Below are 25615 nucleotides of genomic sequence, written 5' to 3'. Positions count from 1 at the left end.
CTTTTGGCATAATTACTTTGCTAAGGCACAAAACCAAGTGTTTAATGTTACAACCATTTTGTCACTTTTATCATGGTGAAACCTACAGTAACATTATATTAGCCACACAAACCCTATTCATGTATTTGAGATATAAAAACGTCACAATTTATATTGTACAACATATACACATATAATAAGAGTTTCAAACAGGAAAGGTCATGGCAATACCAGTGTCATAACGGCACATAATAGAGCTCATTTTAGCAGTGAATCCTAGCAGCAACAGGATGTTTATTGTATGAGCAGTATAATAAGTATAATCTCTTGCTCATTGACTGAACATGACTTTTGACAAATGAATAATCAGCTTACCCCACTCAAGACACACCATATATAAGGGAAGCCACGCTAACATGTTTCAAATACCAAAACCATTTCATAAAGTATATCCTGTTTGGACAGCACAAAATGAGTCTGATACTTCATAACAATGGAATAATATGTTTAGAGACACATTATTTGGTCAAATATTTCAGATGCCCCAAATGGGAGTGCCACTATCTATCACACAGAATGATGAAATAACCTCTTCTGATGCCAGAGCTGGTAATCATATCTAAATGTTTAACTAACATATGAATAATAGAACTAAGTTTGGCAAGCAAGTGTTGTAGTTCAGTCAGTGTTACCTCTAATATTCAGCCACTTACATCAGAAAAATTATGCAAACCATCTTTTGGATAAATATAATTTGCATTCTAATTTGATTCATATTATGATTTCTTATTGTAACATAACTGCTCATAATGTATCTTGGAATTGGCATAACCCTTCAAATTAAAACTACAAGTAATAAAACATGAAAACATTCATCATAATAGGATATAATTTTAATTAAGAAATCATAATGATAACTGAGTACAGCCTAAAAAACAACACGATAATTACAGCATTTTGGCTCTTCTTCATCTTAACTCTATCCTCATTAATTGTGACGAAGCCACCCATAGTAAATCATATAGTATAGTCCAAATTAATAAAGAATTTAATAAACAACAAATTATGTCAATATAATATCAGTCCATAACCAACTATGTTGATCTATTATTAATAGTGGCAGTTTGTTTTCCCCAGTCACTTTTGAGATTAGAAAATCAACCATTATTAATCAGCATGTTCATGCAGCAGACTCAATAAAACTTTTAACAAACAAACCAAACAATATTTTTGTATTTGTTCTCCCCCATAATTAAATGACAGAATCAGTAAAGATTATGTATTTCTAGTTGATATTACAAATTGTACTGTAAACCTGATAACCAATCTTGGGTCAGTTTTCCTCCAAAATAACTATAATTGATACAAAGCTTTTTGGGAAAATCTGCCCTGAGCAATGGAATATGTGAAAACACCAAACAAATCGAAAACAGCAGCATAAAGAGTATTTTGATGAATCCATATTACTTCCATGCATAGACTCCTGTATGACATCACATCTCTCTACATACAGGAATCTCACATTTGCCTTGATGTAGTAGTTGTAGAGTCAATTGTTCAAGACAAGAAAACTCAACACAACCAAGGAAAATGTGTCATGCCGTGTCCGGCCTCCACAACCATGCAAGTGTATTTGGCCACGTTTGGATTTCAACCACCTTATAATCTTAAAACAACTCTCCGCATCGCCATTGAGCAATGGAAAAGGCTTAACAGTGACTGGGGGTAAATGAACTATTGCTAATGTTCTCTGTTGAGTTCTAATGTGTCTGGTAACTCACTGGGAAGTCACTGGTGGAAAAAAGGCAAATTGTGTAGTGCTGCTAGTTCAAGTGTGGTTGCAAACCTAAAGGGTGAGAGAGAGTTGGAGAGGGAGCACTGGTGTCTACAAACCTGAAATCTCTAATAGGTGCAGATAGGGGGTGGGGAAAGGAGGATTGGGGTAGATTACGTTTTTTTTTTTTACATCTTCTGCATTAGTCCGAGGGGATGCCAGATGTCCCAGGATCCTTTGCGGTGTCGGCGCGGGTGAGCTTATTGTAGATGAAACCGTACAGGCTTACGTCCACACGAGACGTGCAGCAGTTTTTACACACTTCACTGGAGTACTGGTTCAACAGGCCAAACAGTCTCCCTGGGAAGGAGAGAGAACAGAAGAGAAGAAAGAAGAGAGAGACAGTGAGTGGGATTGAAGAGGAGGAATGAAGGGTGAGAGAAAGGGTGGGATAGACAAAAGGTCCAGAGATGGAAAGACAGACAGAGAGAGAGAGAGATGAAAGAGAGAGAGATGGTTAAACAGAGAGCAAGAGGAAAATGATAGAGAAACTAAATTGTGTTCACATTCATTCATAAATCAAAAACGCATGGGCGCAAGCACACACACAAACACATTGAAGCTTTTCTCCGTAGCTCCACTTTAGGAAATAGATGGATGGGGGAGAATTTCTTTGAGAGGCTTCAATAAATGTCAACCCTTGAAAAATGAAAGGGGTGGGGAGGGGCGGGGGGGGGGGGGGGGGGGTCACTTGGGGCAGTAATCCACTCTGTGGCCAGGCCCTGATGAATGGACTGAGGAACTGAGAAGGTCTACAAGGTGGAACAACTTAACACAGAGATTGTAACGTTTTTTTAAAATAATTTATGTGAAGTAGCCCTTCGATGCAGGGTCGAAAGACACAGTGTGTAAACTAGGCAGCCCTCGAGAGCCAAGAGTGCTACGCTCGCCGGAGGGGGGACAACTTCTCTGTCTGTCTGCGTGCGTGTGTGCGTGCGTCTTACCAACGTTGACGGTTCGTTTTGTGAGGAAGCTGTGCATGGCGTGCACGTCCCTCATGAGCTGAGCGTCTCCGAAGGTGAAGTAGGCCACGTCTCGGCCTGCTTCCGCTGCAGCCATCAACTGGAGCAGAGCTGAGCGGGAGAGAGGGGAGGGAGAAATAGATGGAGAGAATGATACATTTATCGAGAGTGAGAGACACACGCACACACTAACTTTGACTCATCCTTCTTTACTCCTAAGGAGAACCCTAGCTCGTGACCGATGCGTAGAGATAGAGAGGCACGGTCGAACGGGACGTTAATCTCGAGCAAAGTAACATGAGCGACACGGTTAATTTGTATCAGAGCAGTAAACAATCCATAGGTAGCTTTAGCCCTTTACCTCTACTCAATCTCAGCCACAGCAAATGAGGCTTGCCAACGTTAAATATTTAACGCAATGGGTATTGACGGCAGTTTAATGAACAATGGATGGAGGGGAGAAAAGCCCCATTAACAAAGTTCAATGTTTACATCGCTCTAACTGCTAACGACTATAAACATCCACAAAGAATGAGATGTAACAGCTGAACTTCATGTTGATTTGCGATCTTACAACATTCTGTTCTGTTATTGCTCTCAAGGAAAAAGGACAAATGGTAATTTAAATGCTAATATGAGGAGCTCTCGGAGCTAAAATCCATCCTCAAGGGTTTTATCATCAAGTCCAACGTGTCTATTTATAGGTTTATAGAGAGGAAATAACAAGCCATGGTTCTAAGACAAACTGTACAGGCTCAGAGTGACGCAGGCCCCATCTAGACGCGTTCGGGTTTTTAGCAACACACAAACTCGTCCATATCCAAGTATCTTTAGTACAAAGTAGATGGAACACATTTAATAGAGACATGGATTGGATTGCGGTAAGTATAGTACAGTGCACTTCAGTATGCCGCTATCCCTTATATGGATGGACAGGTCACAAAACCATGTATGTCATTTTATTTTTATATTTTTGGGAAGGGGGGGGTCTATACAAACCTTCCCCTGTCTGGATTTATGAAGCGGGCCCCAGTAATCAATCCCCTTTTTAATGAAAAACCATAAATGTGTGTCAACCAAACAATACATAAAGGGCGGAGGGATGGGCCTGCCTTAAGTAAATGAGTGTGAGGTTCACAGGGGGGAAGAGACTAATCAGAGGGAGCGGGAGAGTTTGTGAGAGGGGGGGGGGAGAGAAAGAGAGAGAGAAAGAGAGACAGAGGGGCGCCGACTGGCCTCCATGTCTGTGTCTATAAACGGGAGGGGCGTGGCTGGCTGAGCCGTCGCCGAAAGGGATCTCATGTGATGAGTTCATCTCCTTCAACCTGTCCCTGTTTCGACATGGTGTATGGTGTACCCTAGCTTGTGCTGTGTGCTCTGTTGAGCAGCAGTCCCACAGGTGTGTGTGTACCTTTGAGCTTGGTGTCTCCACCGAACACCCCACATCCCCAGTTGCCTGTGGCGACGGCAGAGAGGTGCTGGCTGTTGCTGTTGGGCCGGAAAAACCCACAGTACGCCTGAGAGAGGGAGAGGCAGACGACACGCACATACACAAGACAGTGGAGGTGGTGAGAAGTAACAAACGTTATTTCAGGTTGGGCTATATTCTCTATAAAGAGTAGGTCTTACATTCAAGACAAAAACAAACATGTAAAATATTAAGGGAAGGCTTTATTATTCTGTGTTGTTTAGCTATGGCTTATATTGCTCAGGGGTAAAGGAAAAAGGTGCTATTGATCTTAAGGTCTTCAGTTTGACACATTCCAAGTCATGTCAGACCTTTAAGACTACAGCAGAGGCAACATATAGTATAACAACCAAACCATCACCTCTTCAGTACAACGTGGCTATGACATTTAGTATTTCAATTGTATTAAACCCCCTGTATCGGATTCAGTCAGCATTTCTTGCAATGCTCGCCTTTAAAATGAAGTCATTGGCGAATGGCCCCCTGTTGCCACAATAGCAACACAGTGACAGCGGTGATTTGGAGGTGGAGACATCGGTGACAGCCCTGTCAATCTGTGCTGGGCCACTGCTGTGTGAGACTGTGCTTAATGAACAGGACAACAGCCAACGTCTCAATTTATCCTGGACGCTCATTGTTTGATATGAAATCTTTCACCGGCAAACATATTTGTTTCCCTCACTGTAGACTGGTGGGCAGGACTTAACAGTGAAACAGAGAGGAACCCAGCTATGGTAGTGGTGAGTGATGAGGGTCTGGTTTAATTGTGTGTGTCGGAGCTGAATCGGACTTCTCAATCAAGCCTCTCACCTTGTTGAGTTCCCTGGTCATCTTCTCAGGATGAAACTGTTCCAGGAAGTGTCTGTACTTCAGGGCGTCCAATGCCACAATCTCAGTACATCTCCTCTGCCAATCATCTCTGGTAGAGAAGAAGGGGGTGTGGGAGGGGGGGTTATTTTGTTAATTGGTCTCCTATTCAATTCATCAAATTCAATTCCTATTCAATTCAAAGAGCACAATCACTGAAATATTTATCTGAACAAATTCGGTTATCGATGACATAGAGCTACCTGGGAGTCTCGTCCTTGTGGCTTTTCTTCCAATGGTAGCTTTCGGCGTAGCCAGAATATTTACTATACTGCTCTGTGCCTGCAGAGCAAGACCAGAAAAAAACATACATGTACAGACAAGACAATCCAGAGGGGTCTTAAATGCATTCTCAAATTACATTGTTTCTTTATCCATTCTCCTTCTCTCTCTCTCCACACTTCCCCTCTCTCCCTTCCCTGCGAGTAGGGTTAGTTAGTATCAGGTTGACAAAAATAAAGGTCACTGATTAAGAGCTCATTGCTTACAGACGTGAAATGAAAAGCTTTCAGCTCTAAAAGGCAGGACCCTGTAAGAGAAAGCTGCTAAGGAGAGCATAATACATAAAAATTCTTATTCATAACCTTCCATTTCTGGCATAAACTTTACTTACAAGCCCTATACTGCTTTGCTAAATCAAACAAAATACAAAAAGCTGCCAAAAAATTTAAGATTCTCTCCACAGGAAGTGATTCATCAGAAGAAAATTCCCAACAAATCGAACTTTTAAAATATCTTTCGGGTCCCTTAGCAACCAACTTGAATTGGACAAGGGAAGAGGGGCCTCCATGTCTGGGGCCCTGCATGATTAGTGTCTGGTATAGCCGCCTAATCAAACCTTCATTATTACAGTCCTCATTAAGGCCCTTCATATGGTGTTGTACATGCTACCTTTGCGCTCCCCAAACCCCAAGAGCACAGGAGGCAGGTGCAGGAGACTAGCAGGGGACCCTGGAACTGCTAGGATAAGTGGGCCACCTGCCCAGCTGGAGACATGGGAGACCTGGAGCTCCAGCTGTGATGCTTCAAAGCACTTCCTATGAACCCTCCCTCTCTGGTGAGACAACCCACCAACCCCCAGATACTCACCAAAAAGTCAAGACTGTTAGAACACATAGCTTTTGCCGTGTCAACTCTTCCAGGTTCCAGCGTGGAGGTTCCAACTCCAAGGTTACCAGCGTGACAGTAAGTGAAATTAGATTTTAGCAGACAAGCTAAAAAAAAGGACTTCAGCTAATAACCCTTCACTGTTGCCAGCAGATACACTAATATTAGACACAGCATAAGAACTATTGAAGTGGATGGGTAAGTATGCAGGGGCCATGGCTATGAGTTCCAGTCATCCAATGCACCAGAGTGCTTTTTACACAAACACCACCTCCTAATGCTGGGCCCAGCCCTAACAGGAAGACGACCAGTATCTGTCGTCCATCAACAGAGCTTTCCTTCTCTTCCTCCTTCACCTTAATCTGATTTACCTTGCCTGACGCATGATGGCATCCAGACGCATGCTTTCTCTTTCTCTTTCTCTCTCACACACACACACACACTAATCCCATGAGTGCATACCCTCTACCTCTCCCCTAAAACCACCATTAGTGCTCTGGCCGACCAGTATGATGCAGTAGGAACCCCACGTCAGAGCACCTTTATAAGGAACACAATGTGATTAGGTAAGCAGAGAGAGATGTTACAGGCTGTGTGTGTGTGTCTGTGCGTATGTGTGTGTGTGAGAGTAATAGTGGATACAGCAGACGTGCCTTGAATATTGTGTTGTGTTTTCATAAATCCAAGCTATGACTGGCCCATTCCATTAGCAAAGCCATGCCCTTTATAAATTCTTCGCTGTCCAAATGTAATAAAGTTAAGTGGTGGGGAGGAGGGGGGGGGGAGGCGTGTGGGAGGGGAAAAGGACGGAGGGAGGGATGGGGGGGAAAAGGGAAGATTGTCTCTCGAAGCTGAAGGTGACTCTGAAGGGACCCATGGAGACAGGAAGGGTCCGTTCTTTTTCTGAGGCTTCTTCCACCCCCACTCTCCAACCCTCCCACCTCGCCCCCCAGTCCCACTGGGCCATGGAGCAGGAGGAGGGGGTCTGTGTCGGTGGCTACCAGACCATACCGCACCCTCCGTTCCAACCTCTCCTTCCCATGTGCAATTCATCTCCTCCGCTCGGCGTGGTCTCAGAGAGCTCCGCAGCGACAGAATCAATCAACTGCAGACTGATCGGAGCAACAGATTTTTATTTTACTCTCTCAGTGCCCCACCGGTCAGTTGGAAGGTTTTCCACCACATCCAAGTTGTGGATTTACAGTCAGAGCCGAAAGCGTCTTATGACATCAGCAGCAATATGACAATGATGTCATACCTTTAGGACAGGTTTTATAACTAAAGACGTGGCTCGAAGAGACATGTCAAATGGAATAGCCGAGGAGGATGAAAGTTATAAGGAGGAAAGACTCCACTCTTCTGGCTAAACAACAGTCAGTCAGAGCAGTGGATGGCTAGGGAGGTATGAGAGGAAAGCGGGGGAGGAGAAGGAGAAGCAAGGATGGGAGGCAGCGGGGGAGGAGAAGGGAGGGAGGGCAATAGGAGCGGGGATGGGGCATCTTATGAACAGGTTGACTCAAGCACAATGAGTCGGAAGGTGAAAAATGGGGCACTTCTGTCGGGGAAAGATGAAGTATATCAGGACAGTCCCAAGTGATTCAATGTCATGGATTTACCTTCAGAGAGGATGGGTAGAGGGGGAAGAGGGAGGATGGAGAGAAATACAGAGAGGGGGGTGGAAGGACAGGGAGGCCGGATGGTGTCGAATGAGTGTATGGGCCTGGTCAGTCAGGATGAAATGACTTTGGACTACTGATGGAAAATGACTACTGACCATGTGAGGGAAACTGACTTCTGGCCGAACTGACTTCATTCTGCTTAGAAATGTCATTGGAATCGGATGCGTATCCCCAAAATAATTTGTGTTATGTGTATTATAGATGTCTGAACTATGCAAGGCCGTAGCCATGGAGTCAACATTGGGGGGGACGAATTCAATTTGTTATGATAATTTCGGACAGCGTGCGTTGTTGCCTGTTGTAGCGTAGAACATTTATATTTTTATATCAATATATTGGGGGGACATTTTGACCAGATTTGAATATTGGGGGGGATGTTTCCCCCCCAATGTATATTATGATTACGGCCTTGGAACTATGCATTCAAAATTAATAAATGCAGCCACCTAAGACACAAAAACACATAGCTAAAGTAACTAGTGAAAACTGTAGACAACGTTGTCTGTCATTTTATAGATGCTAAATGTAAGGGACAGTGTGGGCAGATGTGGCACTACGTGGTTCCGAGCGTGTGTGTGTGTGTGTGTGTGAGAGAGTGTGTGTATGTTGAGTGATTGAGAGTGAGTCTATGGACAGAAGAGCAGGTGTTGTACTAGCCTGTGTATTCAGACACACATATGAGAGACTAACATCAATCCTTCAGATGAGGGTAGGACAGGGAGACAGAGGGCGAGGAGGAGACGATATGACTCAAAGAGAGGGGGGAGGTAGAGAGAGAGTTATAGAAAAAGAGGGAAAAGAGCGAGGGAGAGAGATGGAGATATTGCTGTAGCCTTGCTAAATGACACGCCACGGTGAACAGCGAACAGTCCACTACTGCATGACTTACTACAGCACATGCTGTGTTTAGGGCCCTACACACTCGCTCACTGAGAAACTCCGTTTAACCAGCATTGATGAGGTTCTTCTCAAATGTATTTGTGTGCGCGTGTTTCCGTGTGTGCATGTCAAACAGACGTTCTCACCGGTGATGATGAGGCACTCGTTGTGGTCCAAAGCCTCTGTGAAGAGGCGGGAGACAATGAGCTCAGGGTTGATGAGAAAGCGAATCTCCTCCTGCACCAGCCCCAGCCCCGTCACTCCTCCGCCCACCATCCTGTTGGCAAAGTCCACCTGCAACAACACCCAAAGGACACACACTCAGACACAGTGGAACGGCTCCCATCTGCTTGCGTCAGGACAAGAGCTTCACCAGGGAAGTTCAGGTCTATTGAAGTATACCAATCAAGGGTCTGGTGCGTATGACAGCTAACACCATAAAAACTGTCTGTGGTTATGGTGACACACACTGGCTGAGCTCTCAGCCAGCTGTCAGTTCAATATGCTACTAAGGGTTCTGGAGTTACACGGAGAGTAAAACACTCAAATACTGACTAAAGCCAAAGCTTTCTGTTAAATCTTCCCAATATTTGTAGTTATTGGTCTTTGGCCAAGCTTTTCCTCATGCTCTCTCAAGTCTCACTGGTTGGTCAGAGCCCAACTGTATAGACTCAGACTTACAGTGTCAGAGTATCTGAGGATTGCTTGTGTCTGTTGCAGCTATCACCTAGCTAGGCTAACTCTTATTGGCAAGCTATGCTAACTCCTATCGGCTATCTAGACTAACTTCTGTCAGGAAGCTAGGCTAACTTATATCGGCTAGCGAAGCTAACTCCTATCAGAAAGCTAGGCTAACTCCTATCGGCTAGCTAGGCTAGCTCCTATCGTTCATTAGCCGCACAGCTTTATTATCTGCCGCCCACGGTGGTCATCTAACACAGACAAACTGTCTCAGGACGCAAGGATTGTTTCCTGCCTGGGCCATAATCACATCAGCTTGATGTTGTTGTCACAAATACAAATTTAGGAAGAAGCGCAAAGCTTCAGTCCAGCACACCAAGCAAAGCACACTAAGATGGGAAACAAACAAATGTTTCCAAGTATTTAAAATGATAATCGAATTGAGTTAGCAAAACTGGAGCGGCATTGTTGTTTGAAGGGCTTGAATGAGAATGGGCCATCCAATTCATTCAATTCAACGGCTGCTTCTGTTTAGGCAGCCTGTCAGGGCTTCGGTTGATGTTCACTGGCCCACAGCCGGCAGGGGGAGGGGGGCTGGGAGGGGGTTGGCAGATATTGGGCAGTGGGGTTAAGTCTGTCCGCTTATCTATCTCCTCTCATCGGTGAGTGTGTGTACATATGTGTTTGTGTGTTTGCTTTTGACCCTCCCTCTGCCCCATCTTCAGCTCGTACTGCCTATCTCCAGACCCCCCACCTCACCTCTCACTCAACACTGTGACAGAATGACAGCCCCACACCACTGCTATCAAACTCCAGGACCCCAGCCTAGCCTGCCCGGGTTGAGGTAGCCGTCAATCAGCTTGCTACAGCCCAGACCCCTAGGACCCCACCCACCTCCTCCTCCATCCCTTCCTCTCCCCTCAAGAGTCCTCCCGTCCACCCTGCACCCCTCTGAGCTACTCATGCGTACACATCAGCTGTCAGCTTGGGGGGAACCCACACTCCACAGAGACACACTCAGAGGGAACGCAGGGAGAAGAGAAGGGGGGGGGGGGGGGGTTTGAACAGACAAGGAACAGGAAAATATACAAATAAACATGCCAATATAAATTTGAGTGGTGAAAGCAAAGCATGACTAAAGGCTGGGTGAAAGCTCAACTGACAGCGAGAGGCACACGGGTCACTCAGAACCCCTCTGAAGAGGGTCTGGGTCTTGGTGAAACGGGGAGACTGAAGGCTCTCTTGAAGGCTGATGGTGAGGGAGATTTAAAGACATTCCTAACTTGAATAAGGTGGAAAAACGTACATACTGAGGAGCAGAACGAGGAGATTATAACTGTAGCTGACAGCAAACATGCCATCCTACTGTGAGATGGAGCAGTAGACTTTACATGCGGCAAGACTCCACTGTTGTTCCCACCTGTAGCATTCCATAGCCGTCGTCCTCAATGGTCCCCTCACAGGTAATGTGAAGCCTCCTCAGCTGTGTCTGGGAGCTGGAGCACACATATGAGGTTTTAGATCCATCTCAGTAATCCCTTAGGTGTTCATTAACACTGTCATCAAGCAGATCCCTTAATTAGCCATGAATTCATTTAGGATTTATTCATTAATTATTCATTATTATTAGAAACTGTTGATGTGTCAAACCTCTGGTTGTGGATGTTTGAGCATTAACACAGAACCAAAGCTTCTGTATGAAGACTCAAAACCACTCCATTGACTTCACAAAGTAATTTTTGAAGCAGTGTTCTCACACAAATCCCAATTTTGAAAACAACAAAGTGTCTTGCTTGAAAAGCTCAGTGTTCTACCTTTCCCAGTTTGGCGGAGTGCTCAGGCTCTGCCTTGTGAACGTCACAAGACCAGTAGGTTCTACGGAGACGAGAGAACACACATATGAACATTTTTAAGGTTCTGTAAAGAGATGATAAAGATTCATCATCTAGCATTAAACATTGTTTCCAAAGAGCGTATATACATTAACCTTTGCCCTCAAATGCTTACTGTGCTCTGTGACTCTTCTGAAGTAGCAGAGTAGAGTCTTCAGCTTCTCAATCTTCTTCGGAGAAGAACCTTCAAATAATCTGAAAACAAATCAGTGAAGAATTGTTAACTCAACATGTGAGCTAAAAGATTCTCTCGGAATGAAATGCATTAAGGTCATACAGTTCAAAATGAATAGGCACTAGCATGAACTAGTGTTTGTTTAGGGGTGGGGGGGGGGCAAGCTTAACCATCAAGACTACACAACTTGACATGTCAGTGTAGGAGGCTTTCAATCTAAGAGGATTTTTCCACCTCCCCTCTATTTCGCTCAACAATGGCATAGCCCCGGGCCCCTGTCCCACAAAGACTGCAGTAAGAGAGGTTGGGTGAGGGAGAGGTAGGAAAGAAAAACATATATAGAGAGAAAGAAAGAGATGGGAGATAGTAAGCCTTAGGAGAACAGCTATAGCCAGTCCCATAAAGGGCAGCCTCCTGTCTAATCACAGCCTGGCATGCATCCTCCCTCCTGCAGTCTTCAGCCAAGAAAAAAAATAAAAAGGCGGGGGGGGGGGGGGACGGGGACGGGGGGGGGACGACCGTGGAAGAAATAAAATGACAAAGGGGACGCTGATGCACTAAAAGCCCTTCAGGGAAAAAAGAGAAAATTCATTTATTTAAGTCGATCCTTGAATGTCGGCATGGCTTTTTCCCCCTCACTCATTCCCTCCCCTCCCTCACTCCACCTCTCTCCCGTTAGCCAGCAAGACCAATTTGGAGTAATGTACCCCGGAAGGCAACCTGTCTCTGACACGGGAGAAAAGCTAGTGGGCCATGGGCATGCGCCCAAGCGTGGACACAAATCACAGAGAGGGAAATAATAATGCTGCAATATATAACTTGGCTAATACATAACCACTGGAGACTGGTCCACTCCACTGCTCCTGTTTAGGTGCTTGGTACCTCCAGGTCCCCTGAACTAATGTGTATCAAGCTAGATACCGTTTTCTGATAATTTGACTTGATGAGATCTTGAAGTTCTGGTCTTTTAATATATATATTTTAAGATGTTGTCTTCATTTGGCCATACTGATTGTGAGTCTGTCTCTCCACGCCATGTTCTCATCTGAAGGAGGAAAACTGCTCTGTCCCTCATCCTTCAATCCATCACTCCGTAGAGGACAGATCCTGACAGCTCTGCCAAAACAGCAATCAGCAGATTGCCCTGCTCTAGCTGGCCTAGACAGAACGCTACTGTAGCCGATAAGCAAAGTGACGGACGTTCACTCAATTAGGGGAGCAGGGAGGGGCCAATAACGATCCAAGCTCCTGTATCAGCCCCAGCCACTCCTTTCTCACCATCCCAGAAAGATTCTAGAACTATCTTTTTTCCTCTCCCTCTCCTTCTCTCATGTCCAGGTTGTGAGGAGACATGCTGATGGTGCAGACAGATCGAGCCTCTTGCTGCCCGGCCTGGCTTCAGACCAGCTTCTCATTTGAGTCCATGCTAATGTTATTACAGTCTGCCCACCCCGACGTGGCTTCTACTGATGGCGGAGGGAGATGGAGATATATCTTTGCCTTGGCAGACGGATGGATTGAGACCAAAGATTGGCAAAGTGGGGTTAAGATTAAAATAAGGAGGGATATTATCGACGTCAGAGGTGCACGATTCATAGGATGTTTGCCCTTCACAGAACTATACGTCAATGTGTCATTTCTTGTTGAAGATACATAAGCAGTAACATAAACTACATGTACCATGCATGTACACATCCTTTAATTACTCACTGTAGTTAATTATGTGTAACAGACATTTTACTGTCTTTCAGACAAACCCTGTTCCATGAATGGAGTGTAAAAATAGGGTTGGAGATTACATCTGTTGGTGAGATAAATGTGAAAGCTAGATAACTACCCAACATAAATATACCATGGATCCACTAATGAGATACAGCGAGTCTTAATTCAATTCAGTTAAATCATATTGGGGGTTGAAACTGGTCTATGTCCATTGTGCATGTAACAGGGTGTGGTCTTCGTTAGTGCCAAGAGCTGCTAACATATTACAACATAACCCTGTTAACCATGCATGTAAATTCATTTACAAGACATAATCATCGCCGTAGGAATCTTTTGAAACGGATTTTGTCCAAATTTTCGAACCCAATGTAATTGAGTGTCGGCTGAACGGCACTGCAACCAAGGCGTCCGAGAAAGATTAATTGGGAAAATGTTATTAACACACCATCCAAAAACAACAATACAGGAATTTTCAGTCCAAAGGAAAAAAATACATCTAGTTAAAGGAAAAAGATTTTATCTGGTAACTTCCGATTTAGAGCCCTGAAAACATTGAACAAAGTATATATTGTTTACTACGTAGCCTAAAATCTATTTTCTGCCCTGTTTTGGGAAACTGACTGCTGAAGAGGGATAGAGTAGATGGATAGCTATGCTCTTTAAAAGAGCCAGTCTATCAAAACACTCATTTGTTTCAATTAGCCTTTGCAGGCTTTACTTCTCTTGTTGTAACAGACCACTGGTTCTGAGAAGATACCACCGCTCATTGACACCCTACTACACTGACAGTACCACACACAGCCTAGTATAGCACAGTACTGAACAACATAGTCCAGAACAGTACAGCAAAGTACAGGCCAGCCTTGGCAGGAAATGAGTTCCATTTGATCCCCACCACCCCTGAAAAACCTTTGTTAAAACCTTTTTACTACATTGTGTGTACAAATTAATTAACTTTTTTCCCCTCAATCAGCTCGATTGGCAGTTGTTTTGCCCATTATTAAAAAAAATGATTCTTATGGAAAAATCTGATTTTCAGGACACTAGTGCCCCCTTATGGAAATGTGTTTAGTCGCTTCTGAGCATTGGGATCCGATCTATTCCTTTGGCTGGGTTGGAGGGGGGGGGGGGGGGGGGGGGGGGGGTTGACACTGGGGTTGTGCTGGCAGTGCATTCAAGTCATTCTGAATGAGGTGTGAATTCAGAGTATTGACAGAGTATTGACAGAATTACTCTAACGCTATGTTACCTGTAGAAGTTGATCTCGGGGTAGTTGCCGTACTCAGATTTGCGTGAGTTCCTCCGGGGGAATGTGCAGAAGAAGGCATTGGCCAGCAAACAGGAGATCTGGTCCTGAGACAGAGTCAGGGAGTGGTTCATCCTCATCTTCAACAGAGGAATGGGCTGAGAGAGAGAGAGGAAAAAAAAAAAAGAAAGAAAGAAAGAAAGAGAAGTACAGTGAGAGAGGAGGTGTGCTCGGGATCAGGGAAGATAGGATGTAAGAAAGGAATGTGAGAGATGTCCGAAGGTACAGAGGAGGGGGGGGGGGGGTCATTCGTTTAGCAATTTAGAAAGGGGGTAGGCAGAGTTCCATTAGCTAAATGGGTGGTTGTGATTAAGGCCCCGTTCTCTGGTCTCCCTGTGGTTGAGCTAGTCCGAGCCACACAGCCCATCCATCTCCACTGATTACTGCTAAAGAGCCTCCGAAGGCTGCTCAGATGTCTAATCAATACCAGCGCTAATAACACATAACAAACAAGTAAACATAGTGTAGCCTAGCCTAGCCATAACCCTGCATTCCACTGGGACAGCCAGGAAGCCTTCAGTATAACTAACATTAACAGCGCAGCTTGGATGTAATAATTACACTCCAAACTAAAGAGAACCAAATAAAGTTTAATTTTAATTTTTGGGGTTTGACACTATACCATAACTCCTGAGTTAGTTGCTCTGTCTCATATGACAAATAGTTTAAATTTTCCAGGTTGTAAGTGTAAAATGACAAGGAATAGACTCATTAAATTGATTCATCAAATCTAATCCAAGCATTGGTGTACACAATTGAATGAAAGAGAAGAGCTAAAGAAAAGAATAACAACGAACAATAGATCATGGAAATGGCTCCAACACAGATTGTTGACCAACATGAATCAACGTGAGGGATGTGTACTGTGATGCTGACTCGGGAAGAAAAGTAGTTGGGGTCTATCCTGACTCCAGAAATCAGTGTGTCAGGAGGCGACCATTTTGGGGCTGAGATATTCCCTTTCATTCATCTGCTAAACTAGTCATGTATCCTAATAGACCCAAGACAGATTAGCTGGTTCTCCCATTGATCACTTCTGGCAGGCCTGTAGCTCTAACGCAGCTCTGCAGGAGGAATATGGACGACAGGGGGGTGGGAGAGGTCATGTAATGTGACCTTACATCCACACTTGCTGGTGTGGACAGAGTGCCACCCCCCACCCCTACTGATAACAAAGGAATCCTGAATTTGAATGAGTTAACTAGTGCTTAAACACTTCTGTATGTTGAGCGCGCACGCGCACACACACACAGACACACACACAGACATCTACATACAAAGTACTCACCATTGTGCAGAGGCGAGGGGCACTGAGCGCTAGATTGACCATCTTTGAGAGAATGGTTCCAAACAGCTGCTGCGCCTCACAGCTCGCCAGACTCTAGAAGAAGGAAGGCAGGGGAGCAGGAGGTGAGGGGAGCAGGTGAAGGGAGCAGGAGAGGTGAGGGGAGCAGGAGAGGTGAGGGGAGCAGGAGGTGAGGGGAGCAGGAGGTGAGGGTGGCAGGAGAGGTGAGGGTGGCAGGAGAGGTGAGGGGAGCAGGAGAGGTGAGGGGAGCAGGAGAGGGTGGCAGGAGAGGGCGATGGGAGTGAAGAGGTGGATATGAGGGGAGCGGGAGAAGGAGGGGGAGGGGAGGAGGAGGTAAGAAATACAAGAAAGAAAGCGATGAGTGGAGAACAAGAGGGAATGGTGAGGGGAAAAGTAGAAGTGAACGGGAAAAGGAGAGAAGAGAATACAAGATAAATAGGTGGTCAAGCTGCTGTTAGAATGCAATGTTCCCTCATGCCTGTGCCTTCTAATTATTCTAAATTTCATCTGATAATCAACACAGGTAACATACAATGACTCTTTCACACACACACACATGCCTCCAATAAATGTTAAATGGACCACTTCTGCTGAGCTGACTGCATGTCAGGGAGACTATTACTCAAAGCCAGGTGTCACTGTGACTGATTGGATCTCTGGCAGAGACTGAGGCAGGGGGAGGCCATTCAGTTTGCATTCACGGGCTTTTGCCATCCCACATTCACTTTAGAGCCCGACCGATAAAGGATTTTTAAGGCCGATACCGATACAAATATTTGGTGATTTAAAAATCCGATATTCCGATATCGGCCAATATAAAAAAATATTTTAAAAATCCAGTAACGCGTAACAAAACAAACTGATTTCCCTAACAGTAGTTATTTGTAGTTTACATTTGGTCACTTTTAGCAGAAGTTCTTATCCAGAGCGACTAAGTACAGGGACATTCCCCAAGGCAAGTAGGGTTAAGTGCCTGCCATCTGACTCCTGTTATTATTCCCTCACTAAAATAATATATCAATGCAGTTTCTGATAAATAAAATGCATAAAAATACAAACTTAATATGTGAAACTTAAAGTCCTTTGAACAAAAACACACACAAAAAAAAAACCATTCATATTCATTTATCGGCCATTATAAATGACGATACCGATAGTTTGGAAAATCCCCAATATCGGCCGATAATATCGGCCTGTTGAGATATCGGTCGGGCTCTAATTCACTTGTTCTTTGCAAAAACACACAATTCAGATCCTTTTAGACAGGAGTTTTCAATGGAAAACAATGCATTTAGGTCAATTTCTGTCATTTCGTGGGTGTACAATGGAGACATGAGAAGGAAGAGGCGAAGAAAGAAGCAATACAGTGCTGTGAGTTTAGATACAAGAATAATGTCCGATAGGCCAATATCAAAGACAAAACTAAGATCTCTCATAACCTACAAATGAAAGCTCTCCGTGTCAGTAAAGGTGAGAAGAACTTATTGTTTTTCACAGGATGGAAACTCCCAAAGGTTTGATATCAACACGCTTGATAATTGTATGTGCAGTCCAAAGATCCTTCTAAATTCAGCAACCAACGGGAGAAGAAATGCAGTCACGACTCAAAACTTGCGCCAAACGGGGGTGGGGGGTCATCCATACTGCAGCCTACAGCTTAGCTCAGCATTCGTCTGTGGCTTCCTCTAAAATAAACACCAAGTTATTTCATCATAGCCAACAGAATTTACTACCCAATCACTTATGAGTGTATTGGCTCCAAATGTCAGCATCATCAATCAGAAGGCCTTATTCCATCAAGGTTAGCCAGTGAGTTCCTCTGATTAAATGGGCCTTCTGGAACACATGCAAATGACCAATCGTACTGGGAGAGGAAGGAGTGCTCGATTCCGAACAGGAAGTCTTTGGCGGGTAATTTGGCCAGGGGGGCATTTATAAGGCTGCAGAGCAGGCCTGACTAAACGCTGTCAGAAGTAATGAGCTGGCAGACATCATAAAACGCTCCTGTGGGGGTAATAGATGGGAGTGGGTGATGCGGCTGGATGGGGGGAGGAAGAGATGAGGTAGCCCCGGTCTAAATCAAAAAGCCCTCCCTTCACAGTACACACCCACAACCGGACAACGCACACAGACACACATACACACACTAAGCACACAAACATATGATATCTGTAGGTTCCATACATCATCACAAATAGGATTGTGAGAAGCAGGACATGAGAAGATATTTTAGATCTATGGCTGTATTACGTTATGTCGCCACCACAGTCTGATCTTCTTCTACCCAGGTCTCAGTTAAACGGAGCCCCTTTTCATTACCAGAACATTACATTTGTGAGGTACTGATTTAAGATCTATTAAATTGACAGATTTTTATCAATTTGGAGTGTGCCTACCACTCTGGGATATACAGTATCCCAGATAGGCTAATGTGTGTGTTTACAGTTTTTCTAAATATCTTTGACTCAATTTTTACATGAGAATAATTACTTTTTTAAACAATAAGTTTCAATCTTCAAACAAGTAGTTTCTTATTCACACCAGATTAGAATTTCCTATTTATTCATGGAAACTGCACGTGTTGTGGCACGTGTACAAAAGAGTAAGTACTATTGTCCACAATTTGCACAACTACAAACATGGCTTACCGATAAAAACTGATGGTTGACTCTCAGTAAAATTTGAATACTCTTGGAAAATTCACAACTTCTAGTAAACATTCTTTCATCAAAATGATGCATGCAATTTAGAAGATCTGTCAGATATCCACATACCGTATCTTTCATAAATATCTATGACACGGAATGTAATGGAATAGTGTTACGTACAGTGAGGAGGTATTTATTTAATTGTATTAACTACCACAGGTTTTTTTCATTGTTGCAGTTGTATATGTTTTGCACGTATATCATTTTGTGGCAAATTTCCTGTTCACTGTATGACTTCACATGTAAGAAATACATAAAAATGTGTTAGCAAAACAAAATTCGAATTTTGCATTTCTACTAAAAATAAATTGACTGTGACAAGTGCATATCCTTTTTCTGTGTATTATAGTATTGTTCATTATTACTGTAACTTTTCCCAGTAGACATTTACCTACTGTTGAAATCGGTATCTAAAAAGGGCAGTGTGATACAAAATAGCATTTAGATAAACCAAACTGACATTATTGTATAGTACAGTAAGCAGTCAATGTCAACAAAAAATCAACAAATTAATCAAAACTGAAATTTGTACTTAAAAAACATTTGCAGGATGGACTGACATGAAAAATGTGACATGAAAAAACATCTAAACATTTTGACCAGAACGGCTCACAATGATTCTTTTTGAACTTGTCATTTTGGTGCCATTGACACAAGGTCTTGAAGCACAAATTAATTGTTTTGGGTGAGTTATCTATTTTGCAGACATGCCATAGAGTTGTGATGTCCCATAAAAGAATTGTGACAATTGCACTTACAGTTCAGACGATGTAAAGACTGTTTCAAATGCATCCAAAGCAATTGACTATCAACTGCAATACCTCTCCCAACACAAAATATAGCACTCTGCTATGCTTCTCACTCTTTCGACATTCATCAGAAACTATAGCGCTGACACTTTCATTTCATTGGAGGACCGCTAAGACACTTTACAGACAAGCCCTAATTTGTATGTCCTTTTTTTATACAGCCATTACACCTAGGCTGTCAATCACTGGCCTAGAGGCTATTCACCATTGGACAATTACCCAAGCACTGCCACAAGCACACGTCTAAATTTAATTAAGTGCATGTGGAAAAGGACAGCAGGTTGGCATTTATGAAAATGAGTCAACTCTTGACTACTGCGTGAATACATTCAGAGGATACTGTTTGATAGTGGTAAGAAATGTCAAACGAATATTTTTTCTCTCATTCCTGTCAAATTAAGTTAAAGATAGACCAGGACTATAAATAAAAGACTATGGTGTCAGTTGTATGAATGCATCTGAAAAAAACAACAAAAACCTGCGTATATTATACAATTATAAATAATAAATAAATAATATGTGCACAATTGACGCTTTTTTGGATGGTGAAACCATGACCTCTCGGCCCTTTCTCAGCTTCAGTCTTTCCTGATGGAATGGCAGAGCGGTGAAGGAGGAAGAAAAGATGGGCTGAATGCTCATCGCTCAAGTCTCTAAGTGGACAGTAGGGAGTCGCTGACGCAACAGAGCTTGCTGGGGCTGGAGAAGAGGGCTGGCCACATCCATGATGGCCTTACTTAGCATCTTTATCGATTTAACGGCCCTTTTTAATTAAATTGGATTGAGCTGTAAAACGGCTCAGAAGGCTATTGATCTGCTGAGTTCTCTCTCCCTTACTCAGAGAAATTATTTTAGAGGGGGGGGGCAAAAGCAAAGACAAGACCTTTGCCTGTAATTATGGGTTCACGCTTTTATCCAAAGAAACACACAAGAGAGGATTTGAAACTGTGACCTCAAAATCTGTAGTCAAATGCGCCATCACTGAGCTATACCCATCCCTGTACAATTAAAATGAATAAAGACAGAAGACTGGGGTTGACTATATGTTTGTGGGGGAACCTTAATCAACATTAACCACGTAGTTCCATTGGAGAATCCTCAAGCTCGTAATGGCTGCAACCTGCTGCTGAACTCCCCCTTGCTGTAATTACCACACACAAAAAAAAGGCTGTGATAACACCCAAGTTTCAAAGAGAGCGAGAGCAAGAGAGAGAGAGACATCCAGACAGAGGCGAACAGACGAGACGAAAAAAAGAGGAAATATGCAAGACGGTGCGTCCCCTCGGCTCGTCTGCGGCAGCTGCTGACGCCATGCACCGTGCCAGTCCCTCCTAATTGGACGCCACGCTACACAAGAGGTTCCTCCCAGGCCCCCTTGGCACCAGAAGGGGCAGACGCACACCAGTGAGCATACCGCCAAAACAACCGGAAGTGTGCGCTTCTCTCCTTCTCAGGAGTGTGTGTGTGTGTGGGGGGGGGGGCGTTTTTATTATTTATGTGTTAGCGTTAGCCAGCTCATTAGGGGAAACTTCTAAAGGCAGTCAGTTACAGAGTAGCGGAGCTCAGGTGCTCAGGGACCGAGGCTGTCACAAAGGTGACACACACCGTTGGCTGCAGCTTTATCAGGAAAACTGCTCTATTTCCTGTTTATATACGTTTGTTACGTGGAATGATCATGGAGCCACAATGACAACAACAACAACAAAAGATATGGCACATCAGCGAATGAAAACTATTGGTTCTGCTTTCTGTTCATGAGTAGTAAACTGTTTGTGTCTGTTGTATTGCTAATCTCATCATCTAAACATTAAAATTGAACCTAATCCAAGACATAAAGGAATCCTTGAAGAAATCACTGAATATTATGCTGAGTCCATGCCAAGGGAGATATTCTAAATCATACAGAGAAAATACAATTCAGACATCAAACTAAATTACCGATGATAATACCTTTTGGGAATTGTAGGTCTTTAATTTGTGAGAGATTATGATTTGATTTTCACAGACCACACTATCAAATGGTAATGACCCATCTGGCTGTTGGTAGAGTGCCCGATAAATACTGTCTCTGGAGTCATCTGAAAGCTGCAAGCCACGTCACTAGAGATGCTTTTGAAAACACAAACTATGCTTCAAAATCCTAAAACTGAACTCTCAGTTCTCAATGGCTGTCGCAAGAGATGCCAGGTACTGTACGGTTCATGTTTGAGCATCTTACCTCAGTGCATAGAAGATTTAAAGCTGTGAAGTCCCATTTCTTTGCATGGGCTGTGTTGTATCTCAGTATTGCATCCTACAAGGGGAGGAATGTTTTAGCACAGCACATTACTTCTCTGTTACTTAGGCACCAACCATATTTACTGACAGTTATGCAAACTATACTGTAATATGCCAGCATATTGTTACTATATTTAGGAATTTCACTGAAAAACGAACACGGATATATTCCCTCATTAGCTTTGTGGGCATCGAGATTCTAAGCCATGACAGTTTAAAAGTCTGCCATCTTCTGACAATTCCTGGTATAACTTTCGGTTTCCTTAAAAATAAAAGCTATGACCAGGGAAATACCCTTATTGTTTCTCACCCTAACATCCAGAGAGCTTTTGAACTCCCCGTCCAAGGCAGCCTTTATCAGCTCCCAGCGACTCTGGACTCCTCCGTCCTACAAAGAAAACTGTTACAGACCTGCAAATGCCCCATCATGTACACCATAATAGGGGGATTAGGGAGAGCTCTCATTAGTGCCTCTGCCGTCATGTTTGGCGAGTGTAGCTTCTGACGGCTACGTGTACCTCACTGTCCACAGGGAAGAGGTTCTTCTCGGAGCAGGGCATCTTCACAGACATCTCGTCCCAGGCGTCCTTGAACTTTGTGGGGTAAGGGACAGGCACTTCCCCCTCCCTGAGGAGATCGGTCTGTGGAGAAGGGACAGCAGAGACACCTGGTCAGGTCTGTGCATGTCCTGGCTGCTTTTGCACAAAATATCTAGGCCCTTCCCTTGGGGGACACTTCATGAATCATTATTAAATGCCAGAAAATATTTTTGAAACTAAGTGTAGCATTTTGGAGTGTTTATACAATATGACTTGATTTTTGACAGTATACTGTCTAGCTCATTACTGAAGAAATAACAGCAAATGACAGCCCCCTGTCTAGTACCCATAGTACATTGCAGCAACCAGCTAATTACATACTGCCTGTCATCCGAAAGTCCCTGATTACAATCCTGTATGCTGGTGGTCTAAGTCTACCAAGACTAATTCTAATATTCACATAACTGTGTGTTAATTAGTGACGTGATGTCAAATCCATTCCACTTTCATCTTTTAGGGGACTGCTTGAGCGGAAATGAACAACTGGGAGACAGAAAGAGACGTAGCAGTCAGAGGGACGAGGTGCGCAGGATCAGCCTCCACTGGGGGTCCTCTGGGACAGCCAGCCAGGCAGGACAGGCTCTAGTCTGATAGGAGTTTTCCTGACATGGAGCCCCGAGGGGCTGGAGGAGAACTTGAATGTCGGCCTCTCCAAGCGCCACACTCCCCGCTTGGTCTCACAAATGTTCTCTACCTCCCTCCTTCCCTCTCTGGCTTTCTCTTTTTCTCACGCTGTCTCTTGATTTTTCTATCATCCAACAACACTCTCAAAGTCCAGAGAAGAGGTATCTCAGCATTTCTGAACATAACACAAAACCATGAAGGAAAAACTGCTTTGACTTATATTATGGACGATTATTACGGCAAATAACTTTGCCATCCACTCTCTGCATCACAAAAAAAAAGATTTGTCTGGATTCCTCCTGCACACCACCTCTTTCTTCACACACAGTCAAAAGCAAATTGACAGGCAACTGGACTCACTCTGATCATGACAGTGTGATTGTGCGCCACCTTCAGGTGTGGCAGGGGAGGGGCGCACTGGGGCATCCTGTTGAGGTCATCAATGGGTGTTCCCAGCCATTTCCTGTCCATGTCCGTACTTAAATCCAACACACTGCAAAGAGCAATAGCATAAGTACGTGCAACTACGCACACATTGATTAGTGATCAATTAACTATGTACAGTCACTTACCTCGCCGAGGACGCTGTTTGGATTTCACTAGAATCCTGATTGACGGGTCGCTCCAAAGTAACCGTAGATATACTATTAGACTCTGGCTTTTCTGCATCTTCGGTTTCCATGGGAACATCCTCATTTTGCGCAAGTGTTTTAGAATGCTGGGGATCTGTTGTTGAGAATGTGGCGGGGACAGTGAATTCCCCCAAAAGGTTGAGGGTTGGGTTTCCTTCTCCAGAGTCAATAGACAATAGAGATGTATCTGTGGTTTTGTCAGGACTCATCATCTCTTCATCATGGGAGGTAATTGAACCCTCGTCATGGTTGAGGGAAAGGCTGAGGGAGGCTTTGGGGGCTGCAGTGGTTAATTTGACTAGGGAAGATTCGGGAGAGTTGGGCCTCTTAGCTTTCTGTCCATTAGAACAGTGTGTCTGAGTAGTGATATTTCCACTGGCACCACAGTCCACAGGCACATGTGATCCATGAAAATATCCACATTGCACCGCAGAATTATCTGCTGCACCGTCATCTTGTACACATGTTTCACAATCTTTATCACTCTGAAGCTTTGGTTTGTCAAAGAGGTCTTCCTTTCCACCTGAAAGGTTTGATTTTGGAACATCATTCTCAGTTCCCCCAGGCTTAACTTCGGAACTTGCAATGCTGCAGACCAGATAGAAAATAAATTACACATTAGATAAATCAGGCTTAATTTACAGGTGTTCACACTTTCCAACTAGCTTAGTTATTCTCTGTCTCAACACAAAAGGTTACTTTCTCCTTTATGTCCAACAAATGCATTTCTAGATACATGCTTGAGAAACTGTTGCCTACCCTGTGGTTTTCACACAGACATGCATTGACATTACAATAATTATTTGGCTAAATTAAAACCTACCTATTGGCCTCCATGATTTTCTCCACCTGTAAAAACTGGTAAAAAACAAAAAAACAAACACATGAGCATTGTCTGATGTATATTCTTACTGTTTGTTATTCTAAGATCAGTACTCCAACGTATAATGCAATATTGTTTCAGTACCGCACTAGACTACCATTCACCAGCTAGCTCGTTAGTGTGCTCTTAACATGCGTTTTCATAGCTGGATACAGATTATTTCTGAATGTAATATCGAGCTTCGATTGCAACTTTAACTTTGAGCCTAAAACAATTTTCTTCTTTTTATTAACCAACGGACCTTAGTTTGAGACAGCTTTTGTGCTGTATGTCTCCCACTTGACTTGGACGGACACCCTTCTGATTGTCAAGTCCACAACCAGACTCGTGAGGATGGAAGTAGATATACCGTCCGATTGGATATAATTATGAACTGACTTCTAAACAATGTTTCTCTTCTGTTACAGTAATGCTGTGCGCAACTTGCTAGCTAGCTAGCAATTGGTAACAATACAGCTAGCACTGCTTCGATTTACACCAGCAGCTAGTGCTAGTACTATAGCTAACTACACAATATTGGCTCATTTGAGTTAGATATTGCAAACGTTTTTGTTATCAGACTTGCAGGCCGTTGGTTCTGTTCACGTAACACAAACTCATTAAAATCACATAGCTACGTCTTTCAATTTCATATTAGTACCAGTTTAATTGAGCCTTATCAAAACAGACTCCAATGCCATCTCTGTACTGTTTCACTTTCCATTCGTTGCTACAGAGATTACTTGACGGCAGGGGAAAATTAAACCAATCAAGAACCGAATTTGCACAAAGAGGCGGGCTTCATGATGAGTATCCTAGCAACGGTGTCAGAAAGGAGTTTACTGTCGTACAAAAGACCAGCAAGTCAGTCTTTAATCCGCTTCAGTTTCATATCTATATGATTCTGTTTTTCAGTCGTGGTGGCCAGGAGTAGTATTAGTTTTCTGGTTCAGTATTTGTAGATCATTTTTTAGTTTCTAAAAAGTTTCTATAGTATACTGAAAAACTATAATAACTATTTCATACGTTTTAAAGGCTTTTATTGGTAAAAACATTCAATATATGCAAAGAGTCCCCCATATTATAGCACTCAATCTGCTCTTTTAATACCATCAGAATGATAGTGATTTCACCTGACTAGTACTCATTCACAATTTCCCATTTGCTGAGGGTTTTGTATCCCCCACCCCCTTTCCCCCCACTGTGAAGCGCATTGTGTTGCCTCCTGGTATGAAATGCGCTATATA

At 43.6% G+C, this 25615-nt stretch overlaps 1 protein-coding gene across 1 annotated transcript; it reads right to left on the bottom strand.

Moving 5' to 3' along the window:
• Window positions 1-857: 857 nt before the first annotated feature.
• On the bottom strand, window positions 858-25216 carry parga (poly (ADP-ribose) glycohydrolase a). Its single transcript, XM_067236525.1, has 18 exons — window positions 24631-25216; window positions 24330-24364; window positions 23447-24094; window positions 23235-23367; window positions 22170-22292; window positions 21962-22039; window positions 21593-21667; window positions 15840-15932; window positions 14495-14649; window positions 11464-11543; window positions 11271-11331; window positions 10877-10952; window positions 8922-9069; window positions 5314-5392; window positions 5054-5162; window positions 4187-4292; window positions 2758-2886; window positions 858-2113 (listed from the first exon to the last, which is right to left on the bottom strand). The coding sequence occupies exons 2-18, from the start codon at window positions 24341-24343 to the stop codon at window positions 1956-1958; spliced, it is 2265 nt and encodes a 754-aa protein (XP_067092626.1). The 5' UTR covers window positions 24344-24364; window positions 24631-25216; the 3' UTR covers window positions 858-1955.
• Window positions 25217-25615: the final 399 nt, after the last annotated feature.

Source organism: Osmerus mordax, chromosome 5 (genome assembly GCF_038355195.1).
Source record: "Osmerus mordax isolate fOsmMor3 chromosome 5, fOsmMor3.pri, whole genome shotgun sequence".
Classification (NCBI taxonomy): Eukaryota; Metazoa; Chordata; class Actinopteri; order Osmeriformes; family Osmeridae; genus Osmerus; species Osmerus mordax.
Note: the sequence above shows the minus strand (reverse complement) of the source record. Positions and strands in the feature narration are given on the sequence as shown.

Coding starts and splice junctions, on each gene's coding strand:
- parga (XM_067236525.1), bottom strand. Junction 14,650..15,839: donor CCCCTCGCCTCTGCACAATG/GTGAGTACTTTG, acceptor TCTCTCTCTCAG/CCCATTCCTCTGTTGAAGAT. Junction 2,887..4,186: donor TGGAGACACCAAGCTCAAAG/GTACACACACAC, acceptor TCTCCCGCTCAG/CTCTGCTCCAGTTGATGGCT.